This window comes from Coccinella septempunctata, chromosome 9, assembly GCF_907165205.1.
Source record: "Coccinella septempunctata chromosome 9, icCocSept1.1, whole genome shotgun sequence".
NCBI classification, from domain to species: domain Eukaryota; kingdom Metazoa; phylum Arthropoda; class Insecta; order Coleoptera; family Coccinellidae; genus Coccinella; species Coccinella septempunctata.
Genome location: NC_058197.1, coordinates 16,339,367 through 16,361,723, shown reverse-complemented (window position 1 = coordinate 16,361,723; position 22,357 = coordinate 16,339,367). Strand labels below are relative to the sequence as shown.

The following is a 22,357-nucleotide window of genomic DNA, read 5'->3' as shown; positions in this document are numbered from 1 at the left end:
GATTTTTCGTTGGTAAACGATCTCTTTTAGCTTTTAAACGACTTTATTCACAAATTATAATAGACACAATTTATCCATTTCTATTGAGAATAGAGAGATTTCGCTGGAATGAGAGAATGCATTCGATTTATTGGCTTTATTTTATGGAGCAAACAAGAAAGAATGGGTTTTTGTAGCGGGCGCGACAAAATGAAAGTGGGCGCGACAAAATGAAAGCGGGCGCGACAAAATGAAAGTGGACGCGCCAAAATGTAAGTGGGCGCGACAAAAGAGAAGTGGGCGCGATATTTTTCGAAATTCGCTGAAAATATTCCATTTTCTTCGAAAATTTCGATCGTCTCACCTTGCAATGTACACAGAACACCTTCCTTTCCCAGGGATGTCCAACATATCAACCTGTCCTTCGTTGGTCACGTTGTGCCCGTTCAAAAAACTCCTGTCTCTGTCGTGCAGACCTGTCGACCATTCTGAGTCGAGGCCGTCGTTGAGGATACCCCTGGGTCTCGTGTCTGTCATCCCTGTCAGGTTGCTGGTCAAGCCCCAGGTTGGATTGTTGTGCGGTGTTACTGGTGTTGGCACCCTTCTGATACCTTGAAATAAGGGTGGTTAACGCTATTGACATGAACTGATTAAATCATTGTGGAACTATGAAATGGTTCGATAATTTGGGGTCGAATTTTCTTCATCTTTCCAGTGTCGAGAAATATATTGCTATCCTTTTGGCAAAGATTGTGAAAGAGGTTTTCCACATGCCCTTAAAGAGTCCCTTCCAGATAATTAACTTCAATAAATAGGTTAATGACGTTAGAAGCCAATATCGGAGTAATTTCTTCACGGCTGATTGATTAAATTAGCTATTCTTTGCAATTTCCCCCAGCAGATGAACTGATTAGGAATTTCTTTGGAGGTTCGAATGGAAACACAAAGCCTACGTTTAACTCTCTTCTAGAATGGTGCACGAAAAACAGTAAAATAGCTTTGTAATTCTCACAGTTCTCCTTCTGTGAAATATGAATATCAAAAAGTAATTTTTTCCCCTTTTATGCTGGAGAAAGAAAAATCGTACCTATATTGGAGGTAACTCACCCAAATCTGTCTCCTCTAACTGCTTCAACTTCATACTCATAGCTCCAGAAAGGGGTAGACTGTTGTACTGCGTCAAAGGGTTCGAAAACGTAACATTGTTCGAGAAAGAAGAAGTAGTTGCAGGGTTGTATGGCAACGAGGAGAATTGGCTCAGGGTGTTGGTGATAGGGTTGGTATAACTTGGGTTATTGAAGGTGGAGTTTGTAAGACCCGTATTTATGTTGGTTCCCAACGGATTGCTGAAGGTGTTGGTGTTTCCTAAGGTGCTGGTGGTGTAGCTACTCGGTACCATGTTGAGTCCAACGTTGGTCAAGGATGTTCCTGATGGAATCAATCATTTTATGGAGTTTCTGAAGTGATTGAAAGACTTACCTCCGAAATTACCACCTATGGACGTCTGCAGATTCGAGGTCAAGTTGGTACCTAGCATGCTGGCTGAGGTTTGTCCCAGAGGGTTGCCCAGCGAGGTGTTGTGGTGGGTCATGGAGCTCCCCATCATCGTACTCGGTTTGCTGTAGGACGAATGCTGGTAGGTGTTGTAGGGCGAGGTGTTATAGTTCGAGGTCGGGTTTTGTTGCACGTTGGATGGTAGGTAGGTGGATTGGAGACTGGAGGGCTGGTATGAATTGTGGGCCCCCATGTTGCCCGGGTATATGCTCGGGGTCGTGTGGGACATCGTTATGGGCGACAGGGGCGGACTACATTCCCCTAAGGCGTGGCTGCTGGCCGAAGTTGCTAGTCCTTGGCCTGGAAAGGAATAAACTGCGGATTTTCTAGTCAGTTGGTCCATTTCGATAGATGGGTTGAAATGAAAGGCAGGAACTTGAAGATAAACCTTCAGAATAGCTGGGGGGATGTTTTTAGTTGGGTTTAGTACCTTTATCTGCTTGCTGGATTGAGTTAGGTGTTGGAATTCGAACATTAGCCAAGAGTTCCTCCTTTCATTTCACCCCTACAAAACAATCAAGGACAACAACAATGCTGCACATCGATGGAATTATTGGCACATGCTTAATCTCTCTTCCATTGTGCTGTTCGAAGACTGTTATTTCGAACGTAATGCATGGTTATAATTGATGACCTACGATTTCATATTTTCGTTTCTTGACCTATTGCGTGTCGGTGTCACAATGGTAGATTTGCTGAATTTTCTTGGAAAGAACGTGCTAAATTTAGACTGCCGCCAAGTGCAGTAAGTGTGATCGTTTCAACGCTGTAGCTACATCGATAATTTCATGGTAAATCACCTTTTTTCTTCGTCCAACTTCACTCGAACAGATCTGAACAAAATTTTTGGATATATCAGCAGAGATTGGCTCTTGGAGTTCAAAAACTCCAAGACAGACTCAGTATATCCAAAGATTTCGTTGGCCTTCATCTATATCTCTCAGGCAACAATAAATAGCGACTATCCGCTTTAACCACGACCTACAAGTTATCGCCAGAAGCGAGCACACAAACCCAAAGCCTTCAAGCCCCCAGCAGGTTCGTCCCCACCCCCAACCCCAAGGTTTTCCACCACAAATAACCCGTTTACACGCGTCTATCTGTCCACTTACCCATCGTGGTGGCTCGGTTGTGATCTAATTCAGCTAAAATTCTGTTATCCTGCTCTATTTTAGCCATTATTCTTTCTATTTCTGTACCTTTGTTTGTCCAGCTGCCACCGCTGACTGCCTGACCGGAGGTGACGCCGTAGGACGATGAGGTCATGTGACCGACGCCGTCACCGTTACGTCGGACCGGAGGCGTCGACATCTCCAGCTGCAGCTCCTCACATCTTGAAAAAAAGATGGGAAGGCTTATATTAAGGCTCATTTGATGGCCAAAAACAACTAAAAGTGAAGCTATTGCGAGAAACTGAAGGCAGACATCTTTTTCTGTCACAGGGGGCTTTGGAGAAGCAGCTCCTTGATTAAAAACTAGACCTGGCCACCTATAGTCATTCAAACCAAGGCTGACTTGAGGCTAGGAAGGAAAACCACTTCGGAAATAAGGGTAGAATTGTGGGACTTGAAGGGTTTGAACTGGAAGAAGAATTATTGCTGCTTACCGTACAGTTTCGAGGGCTACTTTCTTCTCAAGCTCCCGTACCCTAGACTGGTGGGCTTCTAGGGTATCAGCCCCACATCCTCGAAGGGCAGCCAAGGCTTCAGCATGCTGCCTCTCCAGTTCGTTCCTTCTCGCCTCTGCGGCCTTCAATTGCATCTCTATGTTCATGACCTTAAAGATTATCGAAGCTAATTAAAGGTTCTTGAGAAATGTATTCGAAGAAAGCATGCAGCACCCTAGGGGTGAGATTCCAATATCTTAAATTCGAAAAAATTCAAAAATTACGAGAATATTCGAATAGTTGAAGTGCTCATAGTAGATGTCTCTTCGTTACATGAAAAAAATCTAGGATTATCTTATTTAAATTCATCTAGTAGGTGAATATCACGCTGCCATGATAAGGGTTGCTCAAAAAAATTATATGGAAGATCCACACTATTTTTCTACAAGGAATAGCTACAAAATTCGTTGAAATTCTAAGGCATCATCAATAGAAAACAGTTATGATTGCTCATATAGCTTTTTTTCGGAATTTTTTATAATTTTCAGTAGATAATGAAAGAAAAATCAATTGAAATTAGTCATAATTTGGTTAAGATTAGTAAGATTATAAGAGTAAGTGTTATAATAAGAATAATAGAATAATATCCAGAAAAGAATAATCCATCAACACCCTGATGTCAAATTTTTATTCTATATTCAATTATTTTCAGAATAATCTGAAAAAACTGAAAAAAATTCCGACTTTAATTCCTTTGCTTTAATAGGACAAACCAATCGTATAAACAGAAAAGAGTACAACACTAATTTTCTAAGTTGAAAGATATATTGTTGTTTGTTGTCGTAAGAAAGTTAATTTATTCAAACAAAAGGAACCAAACAAAATCAGATCCCAATAATATTTAAAGAAGTGGAAGATAACAAGCATAAGTTAAAGAAGTCATTAGGTGGTGATTAACTAATGAAAAGTATCGTCTTTAACAAAGCTATTCGTCATCATTTGAAGCCCAAAAATATTCCAAATAGAAATCAGCTGATCAAGATTTTTCGAAATCATTTGAACAAGTATAATTTCCTGCAATATTCAAACTCTCGATCTAGCTGATAAATTGTGGTTGGTATTTTTGAATCTTGAAGTTTTGGAATTTCCAGAGAATTTAGGGATTATTTTTGAGACTTTAGATTCTTCTACCTACTGAATATATGAGCCCTCTCCCTTATTGTTCCAAGAAGGCTAAACACGTGGCTGTCAGTTCCATCGTATTATCCCCAAAATAAGAATGTTGCAGTCATAAAATCCCTATTATACTTCTCTAACCCCCCATAAATTTCAATATTGGTAATCCTCCAAACCTGTACATTTTTAGACCCCAAACCGAGAATTCCAAAAATTGCTGCAGGCGGTGCTTTTGTAAAAATTTCTCCGCATTTTTCGGAAATGGAGAGAATATTGAAATTTCTGTAACTCCTTTATTGGACTTCTTGGAATCATTAGTCGGCACTCATAAAACCTGCAAATCTTGCTTTTATGCCATTTATTTGGCTAAAACCTGGGTGCGACGATGAAATATGGTTGAAAATTGTTAATTCGCATTTCCAAAAATGTTTATTGAAATTCTCTTTCGACTGAAACAACGAAATTTGAAAAAATCATTCACATATACGTGAATAAAATAGTTTTTAAATCATTCTCCAGTCTAAAAATTATTCAAAATGGTGACTGGGGAATTTTCCATTGGAGAAAGAAAAGTAATCCAATCTTCAAGTTTGGATTATAAGAAATTCCTATTATCTATCCAGGAGGTGCATGTCTTACAGCCTAATCCTATAAATTATTGACATTTAATCCCCAACTTCGAGAAAACTGACATATTTACCGACCTTACCGAGGAAATTGAACCGAAGGTATATACAATTCCTAAGCTGCAGAAGGAAACACTTAAATCCTTCTTCGAAGTATCTGTCACTTGGAAAAATAAATCACTTTCTCAGATGTCACCCCTGAATTTCCCGAAACATAAAAGAAAATCCCGACCTAGCCTTCCAAAAATCGACGTTCCAGAGGGAAATCTACCAGATAATCGTTTTCACTCGACGTTTTCCACCAAAATCACTGTTTTCCCTTATCTAGAAAGGACGTCGCTCAACAGATCATCTTTGAAAACGTTTCTCGAAGCCGGAAAATGCGGAAAACACGATCCGCCTCGAATCGCACATTTAAGGGATGAAAATTGGAAAACTCACCCCAGGTTTGGTTTTATTTGTCTAATTTTTCTTGGGGTCGGCTACATTTAATCTGGTTAAAATGGCTGTCTCTCTATGTAGGTCACAACTGGACTCACAAGTGTGCGCGAGGGAAATTGATTTTATTGTGGGAAAACCGGTGGGTGGAAAGCGCAAGTTCTTGGAAAGCGCAAGGGTTGATTGTGGGCGACCTCTAGGTACGGCACTTTCAAGGGCGCTCCCCAATTCAACTCCGGTTTTTTAGAATTAAATATAGATGGCGCACTGTTTGAATTATTCGAAAATTGGGTGGTTTTCCACAACTATTGTTACTGTAGAGAAGATTTTCCCCAAAAAAACATGCTTGCATTGAACCATCAGTATTATTTATCGAAATATGTGATATAACATGACGTACATCTCAACACATACAAAGCTGGAATAACAGAAGCGAAAATCTTCGGAAAAATAAAGTTTTCAGATTTTATCGTGTGTGCTTGCTCTTTTGAAAGATCAAATTAAAGAGGTTTGTTAATTAGCCACCAAGCTCAAGTGATTTGACACCGTTGAATCAATCCCAAAGCTAAATCTGGAAGTATATTAGATGGAGTTAGGGTAGAAAAATTATTTCGTTTTTTATATCTTTTTGTGAAAAGTAATCAAGTCATTTCCTTCTGATTTGTATCATTATTTTTTGAAGATGACACTTTGAATTCTCATGACACGCTTTACTTCTTCGAGAAAGTTGATAAGCTTGATCGAAATCAATCTAATAGAGTGTACAGAGAGATCAAATAAAACAATCTTCAGATCTTCAAAATCCAGTAATCAAAATTCGCTTATTAACTCGTTCTAAACGTGCTTTCAGCTTTCAGCCCCCCAGAGTTTTGGGACAAAAATTGACCGTTGGTTTTCGAAGAAAAAGTTCTTATCTCGTCTAGGTACCTATTCATTAAAACGTCATAAAGTCCCAACGGTCTGCTTTACAATCGGTAATACCCAAGTATTTCGAAAATTTCGAAAAGATGAGTTGCAAAGAGGGTGTAGAGGGGGTGAGGGGGTAATTGTATTTAAGCTTTGGTTCTCGAAGTTGCTCTCAGTTTCGACTTGGCCTCAGATTGCAAACTTTGGCTTGTAATCTGTCGGTTGTATCGGAAGTGATTTTAAAGTTCGTTCAAAGTTTCTTGCAGTATTTTTGGTGTCTGAATCGGTGCATATAGCTTGGATTACGAAAAAAGGTGATTTTTTATTTTCAACATATCATTTCAGATATTCATTTCAATTCTCCCCCAGTAAAACTTTTTCGAGTACATTAGTGATCAGTTTAAAAATTCTAGTAACTTCAAGTATTCGTCTTTTCTTCCACTCTCTTTTTATTGTACAAGTTATATACAGATAAGTCTTTGAATCGTGCAAATATTTCAACAGTAGATTCTTGAGGTCAAAAGGCTGTTGAAAAATCATAAAAAAATGTTATTTTTAGTTCTATCTCACAAACGGTTTTATCGAATGAAATGAATTTCGGAATATAGTTTTTTATTTATTTGATGAATCTTTTTCGATCACAGGATATCACCCACGTCTTCCAGTTTTCTCATTATGACCATAACGTACCATGAAAATACCAAAAATTTTAAGAACCCAACTCTTGAAACTAAGTTGAACGCTATCTAATGAATGTTGAAGTTTAATGAAAGAGAAAATATCGTAAAAAAAAACAACATAATACAATAACACTTCTTTATTTGCATGATTACAAATTGCCAACCATTTTGAGCAAAATATTGTTTACACAGTGGAGCAATATTTATAGATACCTCCCAGTTTTCATTCTAATGTTTTTACAATTTTATAAAATATAGCTTGTTTGATTAAATTTCTGTTCACAATATAGAATGAGCCTCCAAAATAACACCTACATCCTCTATTTCCTCTTCACTACCGGACACACTGTACTCCAATCGCCAAAAATTGGTGAAGATAAAAACCTGCCCTTTTCCCAAAGTAACCTCTACTTCTTCGCAAATTTTCTCGCATTTTCCAGGCGGTAACAGCCTGTAGGTTGCCCTTCCTTCTATCTGTCCAACCAATTTGAAATTTTCAGAATTCGACAGTTCGATTTTTTTGAATCTTGGAAAGGTGTAGTTTCTACTCCACATCAGCCAGTTGTATTGCACTGGTGAGATGTTATCAGGGACGAATTTGGGGGTTGGAACCACCCCTCTGAAATATTTCATGGAATCGTATTCGCAATTTTGAAAATGCACGAAGAAATTTGGAAAAATCGATATTTTCCTCAAGATCTTCCCTATGTTTCCTTCGTTTTCCATCACGTTAGTTTCTATCGAACAAGGAAAAGACGATAAGAAATTGTCGTCTTGGAAAAAAGAAGACCAAACATGGTCCACTGTAGGGAACTCGTATTGAAAAACAACAGGTTTTTGCACCTCCATGTAAAATTCTTCTAATTCACCACCATCCAATTGATCCAAGACTTCCACGTTTTTCAAATTTTCGCAGAAATTACAGTTTGGTGTATAGTTTTTCTCTACTCCTTTCTCCCACCATTTTGGTATCATGCATTCTTCATTTTTGAGGTAGCTCCAGTCGTAAAAAGGCTTGATTTTGATCAAAAACATTCTTGACATGGCCAAAATGTACCACCAACCTATTTCTGTCCTTATCAGTGCGTGGAAAATGAGGAAAATCGACATCAAAATGAAAAAACATCTTCCAATCCCTCTGTTTTTTTCTCCTAATAATGGTTCGAATATCATACCTATGTCTTCTTCGTCTAAATCCTTTCTTTTCAGGTATTTATGGAATTCCAAAAGTTCTTCGTCCAGTTTCTCGAAAATTGTTTTTTCCCCCATTGCCTTTTTCATCTGGGAAAAGAAGAATTCTTATTCATAGGAAAATAGAATAAAATATTGGTTTTATACATGTTTCATTAGTTTTTCCAGTTCACAATATGTTGGAATCTGATTTTACTTTGAAATTTTCTGCCATATGTTCCCTAAGATTTCGATTTACTTATCACATAAAACTAAAGTACTCTTAAAAAACAGTTCACTTACCTTCAGTTGTGTTGTGACGAAAAAAGAGATCTCCTCAAGCTTTTTTGAGACTTGATCTTGAATATGATTCAAGTGAAATTTCGTTATTGAAGACGCAGACTTTTCCAACAGGTTGTTTTAAATTGATGTTATCGGGCAAACTCTCACATATTGATTTTTAAATTTCGAGTAAAATCCCGCCTTCAACTGTATCCAAACGATACTAGCGACATCTCCTAAAATTGGTCTGAAGTAATAAGATCTGATGCGTAACTAGAGATCCTTATAGACCATAGTATTTTCTTAACCGAAAAATTGTTTACCCAGCCAATTAATTTTTGAATATAAATAACTTTCGAACAGTATATTGTTAATTAGCATTTGTTATCTTATACGTCAAGTAATCAATTCAGAGATTGAATAAGGAAATTTTCCAATTTGTTGTAGGATCTTCGAAGATTCCTTCTCTAGATTGGATCGTCTGGATTCGTTGGCCGAAGATCTGTGGTTACGCGACGCTTGTGCTCGGCTAGAGAACGCGCCATTGGATGGATCCAACTCTGTGACGCAGTCGCAATTAGGTTATGTCAATTGTGACATTAGCTGCCTGGCATATCTGCTAAGCAGACTTTAGTTATCATCGAATTCCTAAATCCAACAAAAAAATTTCTTGAATTTCTTTCAATTACTCAATACAACAAACATTTCAGCTATTCTTCCGCGCCATTTCAAATACCTTCGTGTTGTCCTGTGATCGAAAATTGCCGATTTAGTTACGTCACTGAGCCATTTTGAAAATCTTTGTTTGGTATCTAAATAACTTGGTGTGCGCGTAAGTTTTCACATCGAAAACTACAATAACTTGTTTCCAAGAAGTGTTTAAGGGAAAATTTTCAAAATTCCTGTCCCCACGAAAAGCAGAGACCATACCGCACCGAACGGTACTGGTGAGATGAACAACAAACGGAATAAACGGGGTCCTGTAAGGTTAGTACTTTAACTTCCCCATTTTGAATTATCAAAACATGAAGAATCAAACGATTGTTGTCATATGATTAGATTGTTTATAATCTAACATGTTTTCTGTATATATTTCACATTTATGTTACGTTCAACTCTGATCTGAGTTTGCTTTGTAAAGTTTTAGGTCATTGTCATTTCCTTTTGTTAATTTTTTGTCAATTGATGCACCTTAATTAGTTTGTGGAAATGACGATATTCCTTTTCATGTTTCGACCCAGGAACAGGGTGTGTGGAACTAAACTAATTGAATTCTTGGAATTTATTGCTGTCATTAAAATTCTTTTGAGGAAGCTAACGAAATAATTCAATTTTAATAGTTGTCAATTGGTACTTATTCTATATGAATTGATAATGTATTTCGACAATGTTGTCACGTGTCCCATTTATGTTTTGAATGCAAAAATTCGAAAGGGCCATTTTCGTTCGTTCAAATTCCGGCAATTTGCGAAACCTCAGTTGCATTTTATTTGCATTCCTGTTTCCAATACAATGGTCATTCCAAAGTTCTATTACAAGGTCATAAAACTTACCTTCCTCTAGGCGGAATGCATAAAATCTATTGTCATTAGGGTTCCAGGAAACTCATCTCTTTACCTGCCCTTCTGGCAGGGAGCTTGTCCTCGAAACTGATAAGACCCGCCAAAATTTGCGCCCAAATTTGACCGGTCATACCCAAGTAGGTGCCCTTCAAGGTGAGTTTCCTCTGATCTGTTGATGATTTGTGATCGATTATTGATAATTAAGTCAGGTGTCGGTCAATCAACGCTTACTTAAATGGCTCGTATTGGTTTTGTTTCTTTTGAATGTTATTCAAGGGGAAATTCATAAAGAATTGGTTTATCTCTGTTTTTCGCCTGAGGTATTTAAAGCCCTTAAGGCATGAGTCTAGGGCCACGTGTTTTTATCTGTCAACGCCTGCCTTGTTGGGAGAGGTCAAAACGTCCCTGAAAAAGAGTTCGAAATTATTGATTACCTAAGGAAATTGTTGGTACATATATGCTATCTTCACTACCTGTTTCATTAGGTTTAATTCCTTGTAAATTTAGCACGTATTCATTTTTTTTCCCGCTAAAAATCTGTCGATAATAAAAAATGCAGCCCTATGACGCGCCGACTGCAGTGACATCTGTGCCCTTTTGTAGAAGTTTGCAGATGATGAAATCTGTTTTACCGCAGCATCATCTGTGGTTCAAATCAGTTTTGAATTATTTTTCTAAATTTTAGTTTATTGATATTTGACGGGGATTTTTGCATAATCAATTCCTAGAACCACTGAAATCAATCAGATGATTAATCCAAATAACTTGTGATGTTATCAAAAATTCCTAAGTTTTATCATAATTACATAGTTCTCGTTGATAAGTTAGGCAAAGTGCCCTTCATTATGACGTTATTTGTTTGTACTTTTCTAAATACTGCCTTTGGATACAACTGGAATCGTTTAATCTTAGTATACAGGGTGGCAAAAAAAATTTCTCTACTGCGAAGCAAAGTAAAATTCTGTTTTGTACAATTTAACGTCTAGTTTCCTATATTTCAACTGGGTCTTCCCCTGGTATTACTCAGCTACTCTGGCTAGAATCAATTTATTTATTTTTCCCGATAAGATTAGGTGTTATAGCCTTGTTATTGCATATTACACAAGGTCAAGTGTGGGAGTGTCCAGTTTGGATGCACTTTTAGAGGGAATGAGAATGCATTTTTGTGGAGTGGAAGTGTAAATATTTATAGACTGTCTTAATATCGATTGGAAAAGGGTCGGAATGTAAGCTACTGCAGTTTATTTCTTCCCAGTGATGAGACGAAAATGAACTTGTGGGTATAATGAGCGCTTTTCACACTCAGTTTAACCTTAATGTAGTTGAATATCTCGATGTGTTGAAAAAACTAAGTGAATTCATTACGCAATTATTGTTATTACAAGGTACAAGCAAGTCTGGGAGAGGAAACTTTAATTGTTCAAGAGAAACACGAGTTTTTTTCACAAGGTCGTTATTGGTTCAATGTCCATGCCTCATCTATTAGATCTCAAACGGGTTTTAAACTTTTTTTCCACAACATTTCTAAATTTTCATTCATTATCCTTCATTTAAATTCCATCGGGTTTTGAACTTAATCGATTTAGATCCTTTTAATTTGAACTTCCTCAGTTTTACCATAGATGACGCTGTGAAAAAAGACCACACTGCCATCTATGTTTGGTGATTCGAGACTATAATTGAGAAAAAAATCTGACCACCGTTTTTTTTCTTGCAGGACCCAGCGGAATCGTTCCGTCACAGCGGATGGTGTCTATAGCAACCCTCACTTTATGTGTACGGCCACTGCACAAGTGGGAACTATTGTAAGAGTGAAGACAAGAGGAGAAGACGTTTGGGAAGGTCAGTTCGTGTTGATGAAGAATAACGTTGTACATTTTAAGGTGTCATACTCTTAGTAGAAGTCCACATGAACTGTACACAATAATTGTGGTGATGTCAATGGTAGAACTCATTTAAAACGACAAGAATGTCGATGTAGCTTCATCTACCTAATTTTAATGTCAATTTGAGGCAGAAGCAAAGCCTGAGCGTTGTACGCTTGATAAGGCTGTCTTTTTTGAGTGTGTTAGGATGTTAGATGTTAATTCCAATGCTCTAACACAAATAAAGAGTGGTTAAACGCCAACTCAGTTGATATTCAGAGGTTTTCCTTGGTCAGGGGCCCTCGGCCAGGCCAAAGGGGGGCTAGAAAACATGTTCAATATGTGTGACTTCTAATGAAGAGTGTGGAGATCCTTGGAATCGAACCGAAACTGAATTCCGGCCTTTTTCTCCTCAGGTATCTTCAAGACCTTCTCCAGCAGTTTCGACGTGGTGTTGGAAGTGGCCACTCTGATAGGCAAAAACGACAATCCGAATGCCACGGCCCAGATTGGAACGTTGGTGGAAAAGTTGATTTTTCCGGTGAACGACATAGTGAGCCTGTCTGCGAAAGACGTGGATTTAGGCTACGCGACCAGGGACACCTTTCAGACCGACTCTGCCATATCGGCCAGGTTGAACGGTGCCAGCAGGGAGGAGAGGGAGCTCGAGCCCTGGGAGGGAGAGTTGAACGGCACCGATACGCCCCTGGAGTTGGACAGTTCGGCGAACGGGTGGGACGCCAATGATATGTTCAAGAAGAACGAGTTAGAATACGGTGTTACGAGTACTTTCGACCAATCCCTGAGGGGATACACTGTGCAGCTACAGCATTCCGACAGTCCCGATTACAAGTGAGTATAGTGGTCTATGATCACATTCTTTCTTCGAGTTGAGATGACGAATATGCAGGGTGAGTCTTTGACTCGTACAAATATTTCAACAAGTTTGTCTGTATCTTTCATATGCTTGAAGATGATCCCATTTTTGAAGGGATTGAAACATATGTAGCAGATTCTAAAATTGAATTGGAGACAACACAAGAAAGCCTTTTTGTTTAATCGATTACAAAGTATATGATGGATCTCAGATCTGAAACACATTTCTCCTATTCATTTTTTTATGATTCGGCCCTGATATAAAGATATAGCCATAATGAGCTGTGCCACCCCTGGAAAACCTTCAGAATAACTATCTAAATTTGTGACACTACACATCTGTGGATCTTTTGAACTGTGTTGTATACAGCCAAAATAACATTTTTTTTAATGGTTTTTCAACAGCAAATAACAAAAGTTTGAAATCGTTGCTAGATTCGGTAGGTATAAGAAGTATCTGCCCACATTCAAAAAATAAAAGTGTTTATTCCCCATATTTTCTCGCCGTTTTCGAATTATACCGATGTTCACAAATAAAAAATATCTGCGAAATTCGAAAAATTGGGCTGGATGCAACTCTGTTGAAAACATCCACAGAATTGTACATGACACACCACAGATGTGTTGTGTCATAGATTCAACTAGTCTATAGCCATAGACATATAGTCTCTATGTCTATGGTCTATAGATATAGAGTCTTTGAGCTAGTCATTGTTTTCTTTGTTTGTTGGAAAAAAGAAGAACGTTGACGTTCAGAGAAAATTTCATTTGTGACATGAATCTATGGATTCTTCCAACAGAGTTGCATTAGGCCCAATTACCCAAACCTTCAAAATTCAGGTATTTTTTAATGTCAAATTATTCGAAAATGGCGAATTATACCTGAAAATATAAGGAATACTTTTATTTCACAAAACGTTCAAATATTCATTAAATAGCGTCCAACTTGATTTCAAGAGTTGGGTTTTTTGAATTTTTGGTATTTTTATGGTCGTAATGAGAAAACTAGAAGTCGTGGGTCATATCTTGTGTTCTAAAAAGATTCATGAAATAAACTGAAAACCATATTCCGAAATACATTTCATTCGATAAAACCGCTTGTGAGATAGAACTAAAAAGAACTATTTTTTTAATAGTTTTCCTGCAACCTGTACCTTTTAAATCGAGCCGATTCTGGAAAAAAAGTGTTTCTTTTGACCTCAAGAATCTACTGTTGAAATATTTGTATGAAGTGCAGACTGACCTTGTATGAGGAAGCTCTTCTATAAAAATACACTGCTATACCATTGATTTGGAGTGTTGGAGTTTTATTCTAAATTTGAGTACCCCTTCAGTTCATATACTTTTTCAATGAACTGTCTCAATTTTCATCCTAAATCGCAAGTAACTTGATGCAACTAATCGGATAGACTCAGAAGTACTGAATCATTCATCGTCCAACCATATGCTCATGTTTTTATTAGTTTTTTCGATGCCTGAGTCATCTTCCACAGTTAAAATTTAATGAAATTTGTAGAAAATCTAGGGGCTGTAGCTCAACCGTCTTAAACAATTCACACAGACAATTTTTGGTGAAATGTCTTATTTTGATGACTTCTATCTTCTGTCAGAAGAAAAGTGAAACTACAGAGATTATTGGTGATCTTTCGTGACCAGATATTCAGTTGTTTCGGGGCTTTCACAGGCTACTGGGATGTCAATAATTCCTATACTTCTGTCTCCTCCATCATCTCTCTCATATCAATGTTAGCTGTATTTTCTTGATACATTCTGGGCCAATTTTAAACCGCCCTCTGTTGCAGGGAAGCCGAGGCTAAGGCCGCCCAGATAGCCAACGAGATCGAGAGCCAGCCTAGTCGCAAGGCGCGTCTCGAACTAGAGAACGGCGACGAGGAGTCCGTGTACGCGGCCGTGGTACGCCCCACCGAGCCAACCAACGGCAAGTACATACCGCCCGCCAAGCGGAAGAACCAGAACAACGGCAAGATGGCCAGGACCAGCCCGCCGCCGCAGCCGCCAGCGACCAACAACTCCCCGCAGACCGCGAACTCGTGCGCGACCGCAGCCGCCCCCAACAGCGGCAACGCCCCAGCTCAGACCACCGCCTCCAAGGGCGCTCAGACGGTCACCGTGACCTCCTACTCGCAGACGTCCCCCGTCCCCAACGTCCCTCCCCAGCAGCAGCAGCAGCCTCCCCAATCGGTGCCGCCCCCGCAGGCGCAGCTCCCGCAACCACAGAATCACTTGGCCGTTCCTCATATTCAGCAGCAGGTCCCGGCGCAGGCGCAGGTACCGGTTCAGAACCAAGGCCATCAGCCCAGGCAGGGTCACGGCTACAGGCAGGGGGGGCAGAAGGGCCAGCACATGAACGGCGATTCGAACAAGGTCCTCAGGGGTCCCAGGAACGTTTATCAGTCAGGGCCCCCGCCAAACTTGCCCCCGCAGATGCAGCAGCCGCCTCCGCCGCTCCACGCGGTCCCGGGTTATCAGGGGGGCGATATGCAGCAGAAGATGGTCGAGATGAACCATAACGGTCACAATAACAGGCATCACAGGGAGGAGGTCAAGGAGCTGCAGCAGTTCTCGCAGGATTTCCAGCTCGGACCGAAGGAGGTGCCTCCGCAGGGTCCCCCACCTCCTCAACCGGTTCCCGAGCCACAGGTGAGATGCAAATCGTACATTGCAAGATCTGGTGTTAGAAAGATTCGAAAATCTTATAAAAAAGTTAGTTTTCTTTTATATCTCACACAGTAGATTCTTCTAATATCCGTTTGATAGCATCCAACTTAGTTTCAAGAGTTGGGTTCTTTGAATTTTTGGTGTTTTTATGGTACGTAATGGTCATAATGAGAAAACTTGTGTTTGAAAAAGATTCATCAAATAAATGTAAAACTATATTCCGAAATTCATCTCATTCGACTAAACCGTTTGTTAGAATATTTGTACGAGTCAAAGAATCAGCCTGTGATTTTTCATTGATGTGGTGAATCTTCTCTGAAAGCAAAATTCCACACGCAGTTTTTCACTATGACCATAAAATACCAGAAATTCAAACAACCGAACTCTTGGAAAAGAGTTGAACAGTTCACCAATGAATATTTGATCATTTTGGAAAATAGCAGCAATTTTAATTTTTCTTGTATCAGTCTTTGACATACATACACATATTTGAAGAGTAGATTCTTGAGGTCAAAAGAGACACTTTTTTCCTTCACTGATTTTTTCCAAATCGGTTCGGTTTAAAAGATGTCAAATGAATTGTTCAACTCTTTTCCAAGAGTTCGGTTGTTTGAGTTTCTGGTATTTTATGGTCATAGTGAAAAACTGCGTGTGGAATTTTGCTTTCAGAGAAGATTCACCACATCAATGAAAAATCACAGGCTGATTCTTTGACTCGTACAAATATTCTAACAAACGGTTTAGTCGAATGAGATGAATTTCGGAATATAGTTTTTCATTTATTTGATTAATCTTTAACGAACACAAGATATCACCCACGTCTTCCAGTTTTCTAATTATGACCATTACGTACCATAAAAATACCAAAAATTCAAAGAACCTTACTCTTGAAACTAAGTTGGACGCTATCTAATGAATATTTGAACGTTTGGTAAAATAAAAGTATTCCTTATATTTTCTCGTAAAATGCGCCGTTTTCGAGTAATTTTACATTAAAAAATATATGAATTTCGAGGGTTTGGGTAATTTGGCCTAATGCAACTCTGATGGAAAAATCCATAGATTCATGTCATGAATGAAATTTTTCTGAATGTCAACGTTCTTCTTTTTTCCAACAAACAAAGAAAACAATGACTAGCTCATAGACTCTATGTATGGAGAGTTTTCTCCATAGACTCTATGAATGGAGAGTACTCTCCATAGACTCTATGTCTATGTATATGGAGAGTTTTCTCCATAGACTCTATGAATGGAGAGTACTCTCCATCATAGACATAGACTCTATGTCTATAGATCATGGACATAGAGACTGTCTATGCTATAGACTGGCTGAATCTATGACACAACACATCTGTGGTCTGTCATGTACAATTCTGTGGATGTTTTCAACAGAGTTGCATCCAGCCCAAATGCCCAATTTTTCGAATTTCACAGATTTTTTTTTTCTATTTTCTAATTCGAAAACGGCAAGAAAATGCAACGATTTCTAACTTTTTTTTTTCTTCAGCAGGTTATGCCGCCGTGTGCGCAGCAGCAGCAGCAGCCGCCTAACCTGAAGCCCCAGCAGGAGGTCCCTTCTCCGCAGCCGTCCACGTCGCCACAGGCAGACGGCGCCGTAGACAAGGTCACGACGGCACTGAAGAAATCTACGCTAAACCCTAACGCCAAGGAATTCGTCTTGAACCCGGCCGCCAAACCTTTCATGCCGAGGTCTGTAGACAGTTACAATAAGTATGTCGGCAATAGGAAACGAACTGGACGGGGTGTATTAAACTCTGTATGCAGTTTTAATTCTAGGTCTCCTAGTACGCCCTCGCTGAGTAGGCCTCACACGCCGCAGACGCCTAGCCATCCTCAGTTTATTTCCACCACGATGAACGGGCCGATGGGTCAGCCGCCCACGTCCATGATCGTGCCCATGGGTTATATGATGCCCAGTCAGGCTCAGTACCCCGTTCAGCAGCCTCAGGGTAATAGGATGAGGAAGTGTAAGTGTTAAAACTTTTTTTTTTTTCAAGGTAACCACCTTGATCAAGTAGAAAACAATCGACAATCTCATTACGGTTTAAGAGTACACAAGGTCGAGATAGGCACTTTGGCAACGAAGCAGGAAACAGATCAATCTTTGGAAAATACAATAGATCAGTTCATTCACATTTTAAAATTTTGAACAGTGATGTCTGTTATATTCCAATTAATCCTTCACATTATCAAGTAGTGCACCAATACTGACGTGTTCATTTTTCAAAGCAGATTTTAATTCAAAATAGTTCTTGATACTCTTTTTTTTTGTTTTTTCAAACACTTTGTGGCATTTTTGCAGCGTAAACAAGTAGGTGTTGGTAAATAGTAAATCATTTCATGACCAACTGACTGCTTTTAACGAAGTGAAGGTATTAAAGTTATTCTGTATTTTTTCTTTCCGATGTGCCTGTCTCTACTAATTATATAGGGTGTCTAACGCAAGATGTAAGATTCAGGAATGAATATCATTCGGTTCTCTAGATACGTCCGGTAAACACTCAGCGTGAAACCCTGTATATAACTGAAGCACTTGAGTTCAGATTTAAATGTAATTTTCGTAACTTTGGTGTCATCTTATTAGAGCGTTGGGAATTTTTGAATGCATGTCTAGAGAATCAGAAGTCTATATGAGTTTTTAATGAATTCTAATGTGATAATTCCACTCAAGATAATAACAGAGTAATTCCCATTTTGTTAAAGCTTGAATTAAGTGTTTATTTTCACCATATCTGGTGTCTGGCACATATATGTGCTTTTTCTCAGATAGTAGCTCATTTCTATCTAGATTTTTTATTAGATCAAATGGAAAATTTGCCTAGCAGGCCGTGAAATTCTCAGTTTCTGTTCGAATTTCTTTAGTGTAGATTATTTTCCAAATGTTCATGATTTGATTGTTTGCATAGCTATCAAGATGGGGCCCTGCCTGATCAGAATAAAAGGTGAGGTTCCACAAAACCCTTTTTGTTCGAATTGAGATTTTAGTTGATGTTGTTGTAGTTTGATACCGATAAATGCTTCCTTCCTCTCTCTCTCTACTCTCTTGCAATGAGCTGTGCGTTGTTCCATCCATCCCCCCGAATGTGGGAGACATGTAGTTTGGTTCATGTCGAATGGCAGATGGCTTTGACTGGTCGAAAGACATGCATTTGAGAAATTCTTTAGGATAGAATGAAGCATGAATTAGGGTTCACTTTTCTTTTTCTCGTATTGTGAGAACTTTTTTTTTATTTCAATATTTTTGTATGGTCTGTAGAAGGTGTTGGAGCACTCGGTAAGCGAATTTTTTTGCTTGGTGATATGGGTGACAGTTTGAATCGAACAGAGTGATCAAACTCATTAAAAATGGCCCAGAACATGATTGAGAAAAGTATTAATCAATTGAATCATTAAAAATACAGTTGTAAGCTGGTGGATAAAAGATTTTTTGTCGTTCATGTAATGTCAAATTCTACTCTTTGCCTGGAATTTTCGACAACTCTCAGTATTGTTACACAATTCTGCTTTGTCTGAGGATTCTGATCGCGAAACCAGTCACAGGTAAAAATTCCATTGTGGATTTTGTTGTTCGTTGACTTCTCAACCTATCAACATATTCATTGGACGGGTTCGGAAATGCTTGCCAACCTTGTGAGTATTAGACGAAACACTGGAAAAGTTTTTTTTCAATTATATTTGTTCCTTAATCATTAAACAATCTATGTAAACAATCATTGGAAAAGCTATATATGATGAAAAATATTTATTGTGCAGGTTTTTTGACATAATGTGGGATTCTGTGTTTTGTCAATAACATTGATGGTTTCGTCACAGAACAATATTACTGTGTCAAAGTTGATTATTGAAAATACTGTGACTTCACATAGAGTTCAAAAGATTTGATTGATTTTAGCACAGAACATTTTAGTTCCTGAGGTGTTCTGTGACGAAACCATAAATGTAAGAACAGAACCAGAAAAAACGATCAAACAACATAGAATAAACTCCACGCCTGACACAACGACTATTTCTATGGTATGACAGGGGTGGGTAGGACAGATTCGGCCCATAGAGCGTAGTGTTTTTGGCCTCGGATTTCATAGAATCGATTATTGAATGGATGTTATTCACATTTCTAAACGCATTTCTCCGTTTTTTTTTGCAGTACCTGCGGGCCAGATAAGAGGCGGCGAATGCTTGTCGCAGATGTCCCAGATGCAGGTCGCTGCCGCAACTGGCCAGCCTCTCCTGGCCCCGGCGCCGCTCGGCCAGTTCGTCTACCAGTCGGCGGGCATCAACCCCGCCACCTACCACCAGATGCACGGCGTCAGGATGTACGACGCGCCGCCGCAGCTGCAGTACCTGCCGCCGCAGCAGTCCCAGGGCGGCGGCCAGCCGCAGTACGCGCAGGGCCAGCCGCCGCAGGCCCCGCCCCAGCAGTACCAGGCGGCCCCGCCCCCCCAAGGAGGCGTCCAGACGCATCAGTATCTGCCAATGTGCAACATAATCCCGCAGCCGCACATGCTGCAAGGGATGCAGTATCTGCCGCAGGTGCCGCCACCCCAGCATCCCATCCCCCTAATCCTGCACAACCAGCAGCACCAGGTGCACCAGGGCCCGGCATAGCGTTGAACGCGGGGTGGGAGTGACGTGCGCGCTAGTTTCAATTAAAATAAAAAAAAAAAATTATTGAATTTCACTTCATCTCGTCCCTAAGACCGACGACGGTCAAATAAAAAACGGTGTTCTGATGGTTTTCTGGGTCCCTCCTTGACGCGAGGATTGTCTGTATAGTTCCTAATTGTTGAAAACCTAGGGTTTGGTGTGTTTTTCTTACAGTCGAGAGGTGGACGATGGAGGGCATCTGACGGATTAGAACAAGACAATGGCAATGGTCCCACTGAACTGACGATGGTCTCTCGCATTGGCAACGCCGGAGACCTCCAGAACCCTTCGATTTTTGCCAATGGGTGAGGACGAGTTTTTCCTTCAGCAATAAAGAGGTAACGAACATTTTATCGTTTGGTTCATTCGTTTTACACATCCCGTATGGAATTGTTATGGAATGTAGTTTTGGGATTTTAGTCCCCTCCCGTTATAACTTAATTTTCATTCTTGACAGTTATTCAAAATTCGGATGTGAGTGTGATCCTTGATAATCTTTGCCATATTAATATTGAGAAGGTTAAAATTAGTTCATCGTAGGATCAAGCCTCTGGAATGAGAGAAACCCGAACGAACCGACTGTACAATTATTGATTTTAAATTATTGAAACATCACACTGGAAAAATTTGTTGGGTTCGTTGGGTTTCTCGATTTCTTGTCGCTTGGGCCACCGGGTTTTAGGTTAGAACATGCCGATGACATGAAGTGCTGCGTACCGTCAAAGATATTCGAAAAAAACTGCTCTGATTTTATTCCAATTATGGAAATGGCGTTATTATATTTTTTAAAAGCATAAATGATTCGTTTGGTTTTCTGAATTTGACAAGAAAACTTTTTGACTTGTACGAAGTGACCACTCACTTTGACCGTTTGAGTTTTGTCTAAGATTGACTTGTTGGGAGAGAAGATCATCAGGCGATGTGAATTAAAACGATTTTTTACAATTTAAACAGGATGTTATCGAAGGATCAACCTTAACAAACAATTTCACGTAGATTTTAAAAGGGAAAAACACACCAATTTTATTAGCTGATGATATTTTGGAATCTTTGGAACACCGCCCTTGTTAGTTACTCGAAATTGTTAATTTATCTATTTTAGATTTAATTATTTGTTTTTATAATTTGTTAAGGTTCCCCTTAATACGAGAACTTCACACACAAAAAAAAAATAGTTAGGATTTATTCAATTCATTGTATATAAGTATTCTGTTCGTTTTTCAAGTATATCGATATGAACCAACTGTTTTTATCCGGTTGGTTCACATCGTAACCAAGAATGATCGGAGTATTATGTGTATTCTTCTTGGAATGAAGCAGCTCTCTATTCCTGCTTTATTTTCAACTATTGTATTAATACAATGAAAATTTTTTCTTTTTCAAATCGATTTTGTTGGAATTATTTTTTCTACCGCGAAACCATTTTGTCCACTTGAGTTTCACTTTAGTGAAAGGACATTTCAGTAAAGAAATCATACATTCCCATTCCATTTTTAATTATTCTTCCCCTTGTTCAGACATCCCCTCAGGATGGGCTCGACGAAGGGAAACTTATTCGATTATAAGTAATAAAGTATCGGAAATTGAGAAAAAGACTCAGGTGATGATTTGTCATCGCTAAGCAAGAATGAAAACTGTTTGTTCGGAAAATTGTTGGAGTTGTTGAACTGGTGTAGTCCAATCGCTAGTCACATAAGGGAATAAACATTGCCTTTCTATGAATTAATTATAAGTTTAAAAAACGGACACACTGTACGAGTGATTGATATTTTCCTATCAGACCTTTCATTCTTACTTATCGAAATTTTTACACCTGTCATATCTCAAATTTTTTTGTATTCAGTTGTTTCATTTGTCATACCGATGTGATTTTTGTGAATCTTTTTTTTTATAACGATCCCTGACCAATACGATTTATTTATTAAAAAAACCCACGACTATCTTATGAATCGTGATTGGACAGAACATTCTACTAAGGTGCCTTATCAACGTAATATTTGTTCAAAGTATGATTCTAGTTTCAAAAATCTGTATTGTCCAATATTTGGCACCTTTTTTTTAATTTTTTTCTCTTCTCTGTTCCGCTGAGTTTGTCTCGGTTATATATGATCCTGAATTGTATAACGAAACCTGATATTCCGATCGCAGATGTTGAAGATTGTGTAATCTGGCTTGGAATATAAGCGTTTTTTATAAAACAATCCTTTATGCCATGTTGGCATTGTCATATATTAGAAATTTTCATTGCACCAAATGTTTTTTTTTTCGCAAATAAATTATTGGTTTATTTGTA

The 22,357-nt window shown here is 38.9% G+C and overlaps 3 protein-coding genes across 14 annotated transcripts in view; 1 reads left to right on the top strand and 2 right to left on the bottom strand.

Annotated features, from left to right (window-relative positions):
• LOC123320832 (RIMS-binding protein 2) overlaps nucleotides 1-10,586 on the bottom strand; it is a 23,448-nt gene extending 12,862 nt beyond the window's left edge. For 4 of the 8 annotated variants that reach the window (XM_044908275.1, XM_044908278.1, XM_044908281.1 and 1 more), the window contains exons 1-7: nucleotides 10,453-10,586; nucleotides 9,971-10,384; nucleotides 3,140-3,309; nucleotides 2,646-2,866; nucleotides 1,459-1,848; nucleotides 1,087-1,407; nucleotides 344-590 (exon numbers count right to left, since the gene is read on the bottom strand). In XM_044908275.1, coding sequence (XP_044764210.1) covers nucleotides 344-590; nucleotides 1,087-1,407; nucleotides 1,459-1,848; nucleotides 2,646-2,866; nucleotides 3,140-3,306 — 1,346 coding nt within the window. In that variant the 5' untranslated portion in view covers nucleotides 3,307-3,309; nucleotides 9,971-10,384; nucleotides 10,453-10,586. Of the gene's footprint in view, nucleotides 1-343; nucleotides 591-1,086; nucleotides 1,408-1,458; nucleotides 1,849-2,645; nucleotides 2,867-3,139; nucleotides 3,310-5,382; nucleotides 5,494-9,970; nucleotides 10,385-10,452 lie in introns of those variants that run through there. The other 4 variants (XM_044908277.1, XM_044908279.1, XM_044908280.1 and 1 more) reach the window with 4 other exon arrangements.
• LOC123320835 lies at nucleotides 7,203-8,612 on the bottom strand. The gene is made up of 2 exons (XM_044908288.1): nucleotides 8,439-8,612; nucleotides 7,203-8,246 (listed from the first exon to the last, which is right to left on the bottom strand). The coding sequence occupies exon 2, from the start codon at nucleotides 8,244-8,246 to the stop codon at nucleotides 7,245-7,247; it is 1,002 nt and encodes a 333-aa protein (XP_044764223.1). The 5' UTR covers nucleotides 8,439-8,612; the 3' UTR covers nucleotides 7,203-7,244.
• LOC123320833 (ataxin-2 homolog) lies at nucleotides 8,979-22,357 on the top strand. Of its 5 annotated transcripts, none has more exons than XM_044908284.1 (7): nucleotides 8,979-9,404; nucleotides 11,697-11,821; nucleotides 12,261-12,696; nucleotides 14,523-15,381; nucleotides 16,910-17,130; nucleotides 17,185-17,387; nucleotides 19,565-22,357. In XM_044908284.1, the coding sequence occupies exons 1-7, from the start codon at nucleotides 9,370-9,372 to the stop codon at nucleotides 20,023-20,025; spliced, it is 2,340 nt and encodes a 779-aa protein (XP_044764219.1). In that variant the 5' UTR covers nucleotides 8,979-9,369; the 3' UTR covers nucleotides 20,026-22,357. The 5 variants fall into 5 exon arrangements, with proteins under 5 accessions (XP_044764219.1, XP_044764222.1, XP_044764220.1 ...); XM_044908287.1 differs by having other exon boundaries at nucleotides 8,980-9,404; nucleotides 16,907-17,109; nucleotides 17,197-17,387; XM_044908285.1 differs by having other exon boundaries at nucleotides 8,980-9,404; nucleotides 16,907-17,109.